This window comes from Lathyrus oleraceus, chromosome 7, assembly GCF_024323335.1.
Source record: "Lathyrus oleraceus cultivar Zhongwan6 chromosome 7, CAAS_Psat_ZW6_1.0, whole genome shotgun sequence".
Classification (NCBI taxonomy): Eukaryota; Viridiplantae; Streptophyta; class Magnoliopsida; order Fabales; family Fabaceae; genus Lathyrus; species Lathyrus oleraceus.
In genome coordinates this window covers 75,948,894-75,962,374 of record NC_066585.1, presented here as the reverse complement: position 1 = coordinate 75,962,374, position 13,481 = coordinate 75,948,894, and the positions used below count along the sequence as shown (strand labels likewise).

The 13,481-nt window shown below is 34.5% G+C and overlaps 1 protein-coding gene and 1 non-coding gene across 2 annotated transcripts; both read right to left on the bottom strand.

Moving 5' to 3' along the window:
- Positions 1-10: 10 nt before the first annotated feature.
- On the bottom strand, positions 11-92 carry TRNAS-AGA (transfer RNA serine (anticodon AGA)). The gene has a single exon. It is a non-coding gene; the product is annotated as a tRNA-Ser (tRNA).
- A 4,486-nt stretch (positions 93-4,578) lies between these two features.
- Positions 4,579-10,016, bottom strand: LOC127101127 (calcium-dependent mitochondrial ATP-magnesium/phosphate carrier protein 3). The gene is made up of 6 exons (XM_051038464.1): positions 9,905-10,016; positions 9,805-9,826; positions 9,106-9,638; positions 6,877-7,659; positions 6,655-6,745; positions 4,579-6,218 (listed from the first exon to the last, which is right to left on the bottom strand). The coding sequence occupies exons 3-6, from the start codon at positions 9,554-9,556 to the stop codon at positions 6,026-6,028; spliced, it is 1,518 nt and encodes a 505-aa protein (XP_050894421.1). The 5' UTR covers positions 9,557-9,638; positions 9,805-9,826; positions 9,905-10,016; the 3' UTR covers positions 4,579-6,025.
- Between the last annotated feature and the right edge of the window lie 3,465 nt (positions 10,017-13,481).

Below are 13,481 nucleotides of genomic sequence, written 5' to 3'. Positions count from 1 at the left end.
AAATAAAAATCGTGGACGGCAGGATTCGAACCTGCGCGGGCAAAGCCCACATGATTTCTAGTCATGCCCGATAACCACTCCGGCACGTCCACAATTGTGATAATGATTTGAACGGTTATGGTTTTGACAGATACTATATTCACTGAAGAACGAACTCATATGATGTAAATATAATGCTTGTATTTTCTAAGGATATCCACTCGATTAACGGTCGAATTTTAAGCGTAAGTTCTTCCTTTATTTGAGATTTAAATTTTGGAACCTTATTATTATGATTGGAAATAATAATTCCTCATAATTACATATTAAGAGTATTTTTTTTTCTCTTATTTTCTATTACATTTTTTTAACTTATTTTACTTATAGGATATTATTATATATTAGACATTTTTTAATAAACGAAATAGTAATAATAATTAGAAACTCAGACACACAGTCGCGATAATTAAAGTTCGAATCCTGATAATGATTTCATACCTAATAATATATGTTTATGTTAGTTGAAAATAATTTCAATCTCGCTGTATACTATATGTCTTTTTTGGATACTTGTCAATTTATAAAGATTATAAATGTTTACATTATCTTTGAATAAAATTAACATTTGTTGCCATATTAGATATGACGAAGCCACTCTTCCTTACGTAAAAATATACACCTAACTCACTACATACACCTTCCAAGATAATGACTTGTCCTCTTATATCATAGACCATATTTTAACTCACACTTAATCAGATTTAGATCCAAGTAAATTGACCCATATACTCCATAGTCCCTCTTACCAACCTTATACTAATCACAGACTCTCCAAAACCTAAGCTCATCACCTTAACCATCCAATCACCTTCTCCTACACAGCGGCCCAACTCAACCTTAGAAGTCAATATGGTATCTTACACCGTCACGCCCTCAACAAATCAACCAATAATCCATTCCTCCCATTTTCTAACCAATTTTATGCACATACATCAAACTAGTAACTAGAAGTCAACAAGGTATCTTAAACCAAACCAAAAATATTATGACTTACACACTCATGTTACCAATTCCTCTCTATGTAGAATTTAGTACCCAGGCCACCTAATGTTAATGTTATTCGATCTATGTGGATTTTTAGACATAAAGAAAAATAGGATGGTTCCTTTGAGAGACATAAAGTCTGACTTATAGGTGATGGTGCAAGTCAACAAGTCGACATTAATTCTTGAAAAACTTTTAGTTCTGTTGTTAAATTAGGCAATATTTGAATTGTCCTTAGTATTTCTATTTTTAAATCTTGGAACTTCATCAGTTGGATGTCAAGAATTTTTTTCTACATGGAGAACTAAAATAAACAATCTACATGCATCAACCATTAGGCTTCAAGACCTAAAAAATTATAATCATGTGTGTTTTCTACATAAATCTCTATATGGGATCAAACAAACTTCTCAAAATTGGTACAAACAATTTATTGATTATGTTTCATCTATTGACTTCTCTCAAAGTAATTGTGATCACTCCCACTTTATCTACAAGAAAGACATTCATATGACTTACATCTGTTTATATGTTGATAACATTATTCTTACTACTTTTTCTTATACTCTAAGAGAACCTAACATTTCACTCCTATTAGAGTTTTCTATGAAAGATTTGAGACCTATGAACTTCATTTTGGGTATTGTAGCCACTCGACATTCAAAGGGTTTATTTTCCTCACAAAAGAAGTATGCATATGAAATTCTTGTATGTGCTAGAATGTCATCATTCAAACCATGCATCACCCTGATTGACACAAAACTGAATCTGGATGTCACCGATAACACTCGATATGAGGATCGATTTCTCTATCACAGTCTTGCAGATGCTCTTCAACATCTCACTTTCACTCGACCAAACATTTTCTATGCAGTACAACATGTCAACACATATGTCTCTTCATGCACAATCTCATGGAGGCCCAAATGCATATTCCCATACGTATTTTGCCATACATTCAAGGCACACAACAATATGGTTTACATATTTATCTCTCATCTACTACCTCCTTAATCTTGTCTACATATGTTGATTGGAGATGGTGTCCCGACACAAGATGTTCTATCTATGGTTATTGTGTGTTTCTTGATGATAACTTGCTTTATTGATCGTCCAAAAGGCAACTTATATTATCTCGCTTTAATGCTGAAGTTGAATACCGTGGCATCACCACGTGGTTTCTAAATCACGTTGGTTGCGCAACCTTGTTCTCAAATTACATTGCCTCATTCAAAAGGCCATTTTGGTCCACTCTAACAATGTCAATGTGATATATATCTTCAAAAACCCCATTCAACATCAAAGAATCAAACACATCGAAATAAATATCCATTTTATTCGGAAAAAAAGTAGTTTGCGGTCATGTCAGTATTTTTCGTATCCTCTCACGATATCAAATTACAAATAGTTGTATATTATTCCAAAAAAAGATATGAGTGAGAATCAGGGAATTATATACTTACAATATTAACACTAATTTGTGTGAGCTGCAAATGATGTACACTTATCATTACCTTTCTTTTTGTAACTATAACTTTTTAGGAAAAGATAGCAAGTTTATTTAATTCCCTTGTTGTCGGTTTCGTTGAAACCAAACTGGTGCTATCAAAACTGTAAAGGAGAAAGTGCATAAATAAGATAATACACCACCCAGCAAACAAATCTGATTTGCAAATTCTATATGTGGAACAAAACAAACAAAACCATGTCATTTCTTCAACCCACTTTGTAAAAGCTTTCCTCATATTCCATAATTACTTAATTAATTACAGTATATAGTTAACCTGTAATCAGAAAAGCAAACTCCATCAAGAATAGAAAAGATAACTATCCAAATAGTGCTTAAGAGTAAGTGATGACTTAATTAGTTTATCATGAGGAACTCCAATAATTGTTATCTTCTCATTAGGGAAAGATTGTGATTGATATGCTAAATTGAGCAATATCTTTTAATCCATGTGATGTGACACTTTTTATATGGCTATGGTACAATCACTTAAAGATTAAGCAAATTTCACTGAAGAATAAGTGGCTATATACCTATATCCACTCATAAAGCATATGACCCTCCCTCTCCCACCATCTCCATGGTTACAAATTGGACGGTGCCAACATATTGTAACACTTGTTGTTTTGCCACTACGACTACTTTAACTAACTTTTCATTATTATATATTTATATGTTCTCTTCTTTTTACCTGTTTTCCAATCCTTTCTAGCGCCTTGTTCTCCATATTGTTTTAACGATAAAAACAAATGTTGTACGACTAATTTAACATTACAAAACTGATTTTTCAGGTAAAGACTTTTCACATTTATAAACATGTAGTCATATTTCTCGTCATATGTAACACTCTTAAATTGCTCAAAATTGTATGAAATTGTACGAGAAGTGTGATCTGAATAATCTAATAGCATGTAATCTTGAATCATATCTTGATATCATATTATGATTTGAGCGGATTCTAATTTTAAAAAAATGATTTATAAAATAAAGTTCATTCTTAGAATGAAAATGGACAGAGTTTAAATAGAGTAGTATAGTACTCTTCCTCATAGGATTCTAATTAAAAGAAAATGATTTATAAAATAAAATTCATTCTTATAATGAAAATGGACAGAGTTTAAATAGAATAGTATAGTACTCTTCCTCATAGTTGTTTATATTCGAAAATATTGATTTGGATACCAACACTAGCACTTGTATTCATATTTTATAGAAACGATCTAAAATTAACTGATTATTTAAATTATCCATATCTATATTCAAATCCGATTATTAAAAATCGATTAATTAATAATATTGATTTAACCAAATTTATATTTTGAATATGTTATTAATACCGTTTTAATCAAATCCATAATTTGAACATCCATATCCAAAATAAAAATCAAAATAATCAATTATTTTTTTTTTAAATATATATATATATATATATATATATATATATATATATATATATATATATATATATATATATATATATATTCTTATCTGTTATCCGTATTTTTAATAAAAATAAATAGATCAATTATAAAATATTATATTATTTTAATTATTAATAAATAATTTATTATTGAATTATGAAAAAAAAACATTAATATATAAAAACCAGACTTATCTAACTTAAAAAGTATTTTAAAGAGTTTATATCTGACCTATATAAATAAATAAATTTTATTAAAAAATTGTCAAACTTCTTTACTAGAGGTGAAGTCGAAGTAGGACAAATTATAAGCTATACTACATATGAACAACTTTCTATAGTATAAAAAATCACAATGCAAATTATAAGCGATACTTATGAACAACTTTCTATAGTATAAAAAATCACAATGCAATTCCAATTTATAATCTTATCCCTAAAGTGATGCTTTTGAGAGACCTTTCTGAAAAATAATTTGAATATTACAACATGTTGTATTCTTTTGCTTTTGGTAACACTATTCTCTTTTTTCTGCTTTTAAAATTCCCTAACAAGTTGGAAACCGGATATATGTTATATCTTTACCTTTGGAGAGACACTATATATGTATGATGGAATTCAGTGAAATAAGAACCCTTCCCCCATTGTTGATTGTCCTTTATTCAAGAGGCCATCAAATCTATATAATCTAAAAGCCAAGTAAAAGCCAGAATATGGAGGAAGAAGGAGATGAAGAGGATGAAAGCAAATGTATTCAGTTCTTGAACATTATGCTTCTCACCTTTTGAAGAGAGAAGCATGAAACTAAAAGGCAATTCATATAGGCTAAGGGAAGGCAAAGCCTTTCTTCCAGGTTCCATTCACAAAGCTGCAACTTCACCTCACTGGTGATTCCGACAACTGCGTCAAATCAAACACAGTCTGCAATTTCATCTTTAATCAATGTTTATTTAGTGTTGTACTTGTTTCTCTTTCCACTCATTCTTTAAACAAGTTAATTTGATATTAACTGTGATAGTATGTGTCTGTTAAGGCAAACAGCGTAAACAGTGATAGTAACTGGTATTGTAATGTTTTTACCTCTGTTTTTGCTGCAAGCCATGAATAAAATGGTAAGGAGTTTGTTGTCACATAGAAAACTTAAGTGTTTTCCACTGTCAACATTTACCTTGTACAGTAAACATGTTTGTTGTCTATGATTTTTCGGATTTATGCGATGAAGGCGTGTCCATTTGTTGTCTATGATTCTTGAGCATAACATCTCCACTCTGCAATAGAAAGTCATGAACAATAATGGTGCACTGCATATTATATGTGAATATTTATGCAATCAAATAACCCATGTACATCCTAAAACTATCATGACATTTATACACCTCACCTAACTACCAACATGATGTCTAGTACTTTTTAAAAATGAATTTCAAACTCTCACATCAGTGAGTGTTTGGAACTTCGGCAAAACTGTGTTACAAACTTGGAACTTAGGTTAAACTATCTACCGCAATTCCAAACACGCAATCAGAGATCTGAGCTCTAAGCAATTATTCGATTACAAACACCACAACAATCAAAAAAAAAAATCAACAAATGCTCTTTGCACATGCATCTAGAGTTCAACAGTAAAACAAAAATTGTCGCAAACAGATCAACTTGTAACAATGTATATTACTATGCAAAAAATCACTGAACCTATTGTTGTTTCATAAACCTCATAAGAGTGTCAACAATCAATTATATCCACCACTACAAAGTCATGCGCCAATCTGTCTGTGTTAATGATATATTCAATTTTTTCTATAAGAAATTAATAACCAGCAAAGTACATATGCAATTGGACACTGCCTAATAAATTAGTATAGAGAGAACGCAGTCCTAAATTCTCAATCATTTAGTTCAGATAAGCATGGGGAAAAACTTTCTGACTACAAATCATGTTCTAACACCCTCGAAGAATCACTACTTGTTATAGTGCCTACAGGATTAGTTAATCGCTCTTTTTTTGTCACCATCAACAATTCATGACATCCTATACAACATTTGAAATTAGCTATTGGCAATAACTATAACAAACTCTATTCAAGATCTAAACTCTTCTTCATATTTTCATAAACCATATAAGTAATGCTTGCAGCCGGCACAACTTTGAGGAGATTTGGAATGAGTCCCTTGTAGAACCCTCGATAGCCTTCGTCCTTAAGGGTTTTCCAAAAAACATCAGACATTCCATTGTAAGCACCAGAAGTGTTTGTAGGCTGTGCCTGCAACCTGAGAAGAGTAACAATGTGATGCAAGTCAAAAACATACATATGTAATCAATTATAAAAGGCTAAACTATATTTTTGGTCTCTTAGGTTATTCGATAAGATTCACTTTGGTCCCTTAAGTTTTTTTTGTTATGTTATTTTTAGATTTCACTTTGGTCCCTTAGTTTTTGTTTTTCTTTCAACCGTTACGAATTTGATCCTTTCTGTGAGGCTTTTGTTTGACTCAATATAATACTTCCTATGTTACCTTCTTATTCCTGTTGAATCAGACAACTAAATGCCAAATCGTAATGCCATGTAGGATACATTTGCTGACAGAAAGTGTAATTTAGCCATTCTAAAATTCGATATCAAGAACAAAACCAATAACACCACCCACACACTATTCACTTTTGAGGAGAGCAGACAACAACATAACTTCTGGCACAAAATAATACCTTGTGCGAATAACCTGCAGTGGGTAGACACAAGTAGCTCCAAGAGCTCCCGAAACCGTTCCACAGCCGAGTTGTACTAGAGCACCAGGTTCTATTAAAAGGAATAAAAAACATTTTAAAAGGTTGAAAATAATAGAGGTGTCAATTTACCAATAAGAATATAAGATGTTCGAACGAAATAAAATAAGTTCAAGACATGAATCAGTTGAAGTAATATCATACCTCTGTCATAAATAATATATTTCTTGGATAAATCTTTCAAGGTGTCATAGGCAGTGAGATCAATGCCTGCATAAGGAATTATACCAAGAAGAGACGGAACAAGCCCTCTATAGAAAGCGCGGGGTCCCTCTTGGACCCATATATCTTTGGTAAGTGTTCCAAGCCTAGGACCCTTTCCACCTTCAGAGGCACAAGTTTGTAACCTAGTTTTGATTAGATCCAGAGGATATATAGCAATCTGCGCAATGGCACCAGCCATGCCACCTGCAAAAAGTCTTCCGGCGGTCCCAATATCTGACTTGTTCCCTTGACTATCTCCAATTACATTTTTCAGCATTTCGTAGGCGTAAAACTTGATGGCACTCTCTGGTGCAACCTTCACAACATTCAAACCATTACCTCGGAAAAACCCTAATAAACCGTCACGTTGCCATATCTTCATTACTGCTGGCATAATTGAAGCATTTCCAGTCTGAATTTGTAATACCACCTTTAGACGATCAAGAGGGGCAGTTGCTGTGCGAGAAGCAGCTCCTGCTATTCCCCCGGCGATAAAATATCGGCTCCTGTGCACATGTTTGCTGATGCCTTCAGGAATGACAGCTTGTTCTCCAATGTCTACAAGACACACCCTCTCCCAATGCTGATATATATTTTCAAGGGTTGCCTCATGAGGATAAAGTAGAAGAAAATCTCTCCATTCTTCAAAAGTGATAATTCCGTTATTATCCTTATCAACATGCTCAACAAAGCGTGCAAGTTCCACCTCATCAATTTCAATCCCTGCAACATCAAAGTTGTCTTTGTTTATGATAAATACTATGGGATGAAAATGAAACGAGGGAATGAAGAAATCTTCCACAAAAGAGGATACCAACTTAAAGACTGATATATCTAATAAGGTCTTAGCAGATTATCCCACACATAAAGTAAGCAAGTAAGCACGAAATATACAAAAGAATCCACCATCAAAGATTGAAGTTGAATCCGCCTTCACAAGCCCCAAACACAGTACAAATCCACAGAGCTGATCACAAATTTCTTTTGAAAAAAGATTCTCTTTCCATAAACAGCACAGAGGAACATCCTCAAAAGAAACACATATTCACAAGGTTTACCAAAGCAATGAATGATTATAAAACCTCTGCAGTCTCCCAATATTTGTTCATGCATGATTGATATGAGGTATAAGTTATAACAATGGATATAAATGACCTCTCAAAGAAGTATAAAACAGTACATTTCTAGCTTCCTTATTCGTGTAAGACAATTGCTAGGGCGAGCAACCATTCATATGGTCTACAATGAATCGATGCTTCAAAATCGATCAAAACTTTTCTACCTTTAAGTAGAAGTTCAAGGTCCACCACCTCTTTACTGCAAACTTCTATTTACAGGGAGCACTGATCTTGTTAGGGCTTTAAACAATTTTGAGGATTGACACACCATAGTCCATATGAGATACTTGCCCACTCTAGAAGGCACATTTATGTTATCAATCTCAGGTAGCGGCGCGGAGCGTCCATCCCCAAAAAGGGAACGGAACGGCTGATATTTTAGTTACGCAAACACTAATACAGTTAATACTAAAGAGCACGTAATTGTTAAAAACTAAAATAAACTAATCAAAATTCATAAAGTATTCATATTTAGAAATAAAAGTCATAAGTCTTAAATTATATCATATACGGTTGACACGGCCGGAGCGGCCACGTCAGAGGGGCGTCGTTCTGAATCCAGTCCCACTATCGCCGCCGTTCCAGCCGAGTCGCCCAGCCGAACGGCCTGATGCGGTTTTCTTGGTTTTGCTGTTCCATGCCGAGATAACAGCAGGAACGGACGGCCGAGCGTAATAACATAATTTAGAAAGGTTCGATAGAATATATAGAATCCACAAATACCGATATAGGATAACAATCTAAGGTTTTCCAAGCTAGGTTGCAGTTACGATTACAGCCACAATCAGAGGCAATGCAAGTTTAAGTTGATGAGTAGCATCAAATGTTGTCAACATGTCAGTCTTGGCCCACTCAATGAAAAGTAAAAACGCTTTTTATAGATGTTGCTACTACAGAATACATGACACAGAAAAATGGAATATGCATGAAAGGGTGAAAGGGACAGATTGAAAACAACAACACTCCCAACCCAAGTAATACTACAAACTATAAGAGATGAAACATTAAATACTTAAAAAAGAAAGTGACATAAGAGAGGCTAAAAGAATACCAGCCTTGACAAGTGCATCCCAAAGTTCTTCAGGTAGAATACACCCATTATGTTCAACATCAATAGCTTGAAAAATCCTATAAAGTTCAAGTTCTTTATCATCCATATAACGTCTAAAATCTTGATAATCAATTCTCCCATCTCTATCAGCATCACAAACCTTGAAAAGCTCCTTAGCATATTTATACTCCGGCGGTATCTGAAGTGCAGACAACCCCGCTTCAATATGAGGATAATCCAAGTAACCTTCATCGGTAGCATCAAAGAAATTGAACAAACTCCGAATACGAAGATCCCTTTCTTCTTTAGTCTCACGCAAAGCCAAAAGAACATGATCCATTGAAATTGAAGCCGTTTTCTTACCGCGGCCGCGATCGGTGGCCTGAGAAGTGGCCGGAGATGATTTAGGTTTGGAAAAAGCGACGTGATCCATGTCTATGGCTCCAGACATGTTAACGGAAATTCAAAAGTAAGGAATTGGGAATGGGGTTTTCTGAGAGAGGAAAACCCAATGAAGCATTTGGGGTTTAGATCTGAAGAGAAAAAGAGTGGGGGTTAGAAAGGTCAAATCAAAAGATTGAAACTGAGGAATAAAAATAGTATTATAGAGATTAAAATTGAATTGAAGAATTCAAAGAAGAGAAGAAAAATCAATAGACTAAGAACAGTGAAGCGCAATTTAAACGAAGAAGAAGGTACCTGAAATTGAAAGAGTGGGTTTCTGAATGGAAAATCAATTAATTAATATTTATACGATAAAATAAGGGAATCAACTGGGTTATGTTTGGTGCGGAGTTACCGTAGAATCAAAATCAGAGTAATTAAGAGGGGAGAGATTGACGAGGAGAGCTTGGGATTGTGATTGAGTTAACAAGTACTTTTATGATAAAGGAAATTTTAGATTATGATTGTGTTGTCCCTATTATTGCATTTGTGGTAAAATATTTATAAAAGCTATATAATGATTATAATCTATAAATTATTAGAGAATTTAATTTCTCATTATTTATCAGTTAAAAAGTACAAGTGCATATATATATATATATATATATATATATATATATATATATATATATATATATATATATATATATATATATTAGTAGGTATATTAAATTATTGATTCATACTATTTTCAAGATTATTGACCGACCCTACAAATAAACATGGATCTTTTCAGCATTCTTTATTCTCACTCACATGTTTTCTAAGAAATTTTTCAAAAGATCATTCATCCAAATACTACTTCAAATCAAACACAATTAACTATGGAGTTCTTATTTGTTAAGCTACCAAAAAGAAGATGCATTTTATTGGTATGTAATACCAATCAATCCTTATAAGTTTTCCTTCAACTATACAGTCTCATACATGCACAGTCTCATGATCCCTCTCATTGTGATGTGAATTCGACGACCACTCTCCATCCTCTTTGGTCTCGAATGTTACATTCACTCTTTGTCCTCTTCGGCCTCGGGTGTTACATTGTCCACGGCGGCAAGAGATTATGTATGACGGTGTTTTATGGTGGTTTAGAGGATCTGCTCACGTGAGGTGAGAGCCTCTGTGTATGTGTTGGTTGCTTGTGTATAAACGTATGAGTTAGAATTTGTCTCTTCCACCCTCTAGAAGAGATATATTTATAAAGGATTTTTGGACCTAGGGTTATGAAACCCTTAGGGGCGACAACTGTAACACCCTTCTAAATACCCCAAAATATTTAATTAAAAATATTAACATATGACAATCAGAGTAATTATGCCCCGAAGGGTGTCACACAATATTCATCAATTCATCCTGTCATGCTCATTTATTTAATTCAAAATATAAAGTATCTGCATAATACGCAGCGGATAGAATCAATTCAATTATTCCAAACATGTAACCTATTACATGCAAAATGGTTCACAACCAATCAATAAAATATTCAAACATCCCATCCCGATGTTACATCTATCAGAGCATGACCCCCTAGGATACTACACTAGACTCCAATCCTTAGCTTCTACTCAACTCACTGCTCGTTACCTGAAAAAGAGTTGTAAGGGTGAGTTCCTCAATCAATATAATAGGCATTATACAACATTATGTAATGTTAAGTAAATAACGCATCAAATCACCCTAACCAGACTACACACTCAATAACGGCAGTATTAACTCCAACATTATACTCAACAATAATATATATCATATGTAAAATTCTCAAACCATATTCAACACCAACAACACAACACAACGATTTACTCACTAATTCCTCACAATGGGAATTAGCTACAGCCCCACAGGCTATGCCATGCATTCATTATGCAATGAGACTCCATGAAATGCGGTACCGACTATTCTCGAACATATAGTTCAAGCTCACCGATCCCTCCAGATACGGCTACTGAGCTCACTAGTCCCACTCATTGAGATCTAATGACTCACTCACTAATTCCTCACTATGGGAATTAGCTACAGCCCCAAGGCTAGACTATGCACACTACTCATCTAGTATGCAACAACAACAACAACTCCACCATGTTTTACTCACTAATTCCTCACAATGGGAATTAGCTACAGCCCCACAGGCTATGCCATGCATGCTAATCATCTAGCAATGCAACAACAACAACAATTCAAGAATAGACACATGCTCACACTCTAAGCCATAAAACAGTCTATTCACAATACATACATAACTGATACATCCACAGCAGTATGCACACCATCGCATATCATCAACACAGTTATCACGAAAACATATCATATCATGCCATAAAATCAATCATAGCATTAGCACACCCTACTACTACCTATGCCACTCAAAACAACGGGAAATGATCCCTATTACATTGGTCCTCAGCTAAGTCACGTCACTCAGCCTGAACAGCCAAAAATTGCACCACCATAGCACAGAATTCACCATCCAAAATCAACTTCTATACAGCCCAGTTCGCGCCGCGCAGCAGGGTTCGCGCCGCGAACGGTGCGTCACAGAACCCTTCTGGAATTGCCAGTTCGCGCCGCGAACGGGGCTTCGCGCCGCGAATCGCGCGCGAACAGAACCCTCTACTACAGAAACCAGATTTCCAAATCCGAACTGGTTTTCTCTATTACGAAACCTATCCGATCCAACCTTCTACAGTCCAATTTACACCCAATAATCGTCCATATTCTCAACACAGTTCGTATCTTATTCGATTACACAAAATCTAACACTTTTACATCTAATCCCTACGAATTCTTTCTCAATTATACCCCAATTTCGTTCGTCCACAAAAGTTCACAAATTCATCACAATCATCCAATTCAGAGGTAATTCAATGGTATATACTACCCATGACATATCATTACATAATACCCTTTAACCGATGATAAACCCCCCTTACCTGAGTTAATCCGGCAAATTCTGCAGCTTCAAGCTTTTCCTCTTCTCTTGCTCTGCCTTTTGCCCTTTCTCTCTTTCAGCCGCTTCTCTTTTCCTTTTCACGTGAAAACCCTTTTTCCAAAATTGGGACTTTTTATTCCAACTTATATATTCCAATAAATAATTATTCCAATAATTATTATTCCAAAATAATAATAATAATAATCCAAAATTCCAATTATTCAATTAAATTAATAAATAAAATATTAATTTAAGTTAAATAATTATCTTATTTTAATTGGGGTGTTACAACAACCGCTCCCTCATGGCCATGGGAAGTTGTTGACCACATATTCTTCAGGGAATCTGGTGGACTTCCTCTCATTTGACCAACATTATTACACATATCATTAGTGCCAAGGGCGAGCCCCTTTATTCTGCAAGGATATCGCCTATGCGACATCACTGATATCGCCTATGCAACATCACTCTTAAGCGAGGACGTCTGAGTCGCCTTAGTTTAGGACTCTCACAAATATAATATTACATAGTCCTTCAAGCACAAGGACTTTGTCAATGACAATGTGTTTTAAATGCCTCTTTCATTTGTGAGGCACACCCTTGTCTTGGGGCGAGTCCCTCAACTGATGTCGACTTTTCATTAAGAGGCAAGTCCCTTAGATGAATGTCACTTTTTATTAAAAGACGAGCCCTTCAATTGAAGGCAACTTTTTATTAAGAGACGAGTCCCTTAGCTTAGGGTGAGTCCCTCAGTTGAATGGGACTTTTTATTAAGAGGTGAGTCTCTCAGCTTGGGGCGAGTATTTATTTTTAAGCGTCTGTCTCTTAGATAACTAGATGGTATTGTGATGTACCCAATTTCACTTTGATTGAACTTTGAGACGTCAAAACGTCAATTAATCTTTAAAGCTTGAGTGCTTTGATGGGAAAGAGAGTATGAGTGGTATTTAATGCACCTCATGATAGTGTTCTTTGGGAAAACCAATTTTATCCTTTTTTGTTTACA

What these genes read in the sequence shown, in the direction of transcription:
- LOC127101127 (XM_051038464.1), bottom strand. Translation starts at nt 9,556, where the DNA reads ATGTCTGGAGCCATAGACATGGATCACGTCGCTTTTTCCAAACCTAAA. An exon ending in GGATGCACTTGTCAAGGCTG is followed by an intron (nt 7,660 to 9,105) that starts GTATTCTTTTAG and finishes TTGATGTTGCAG; the next exon opens with GGATTGAAATTGATGAGGTG. An exon ending in CTGCAGGTTATTCGCACAAG is followed by an intron (nt 6,219 to 6,654) that starts GTATTATTTTGT and finishes TACTCTTCTCAG; the next exon opens with GTTGCAGGCACAGCCTACAA.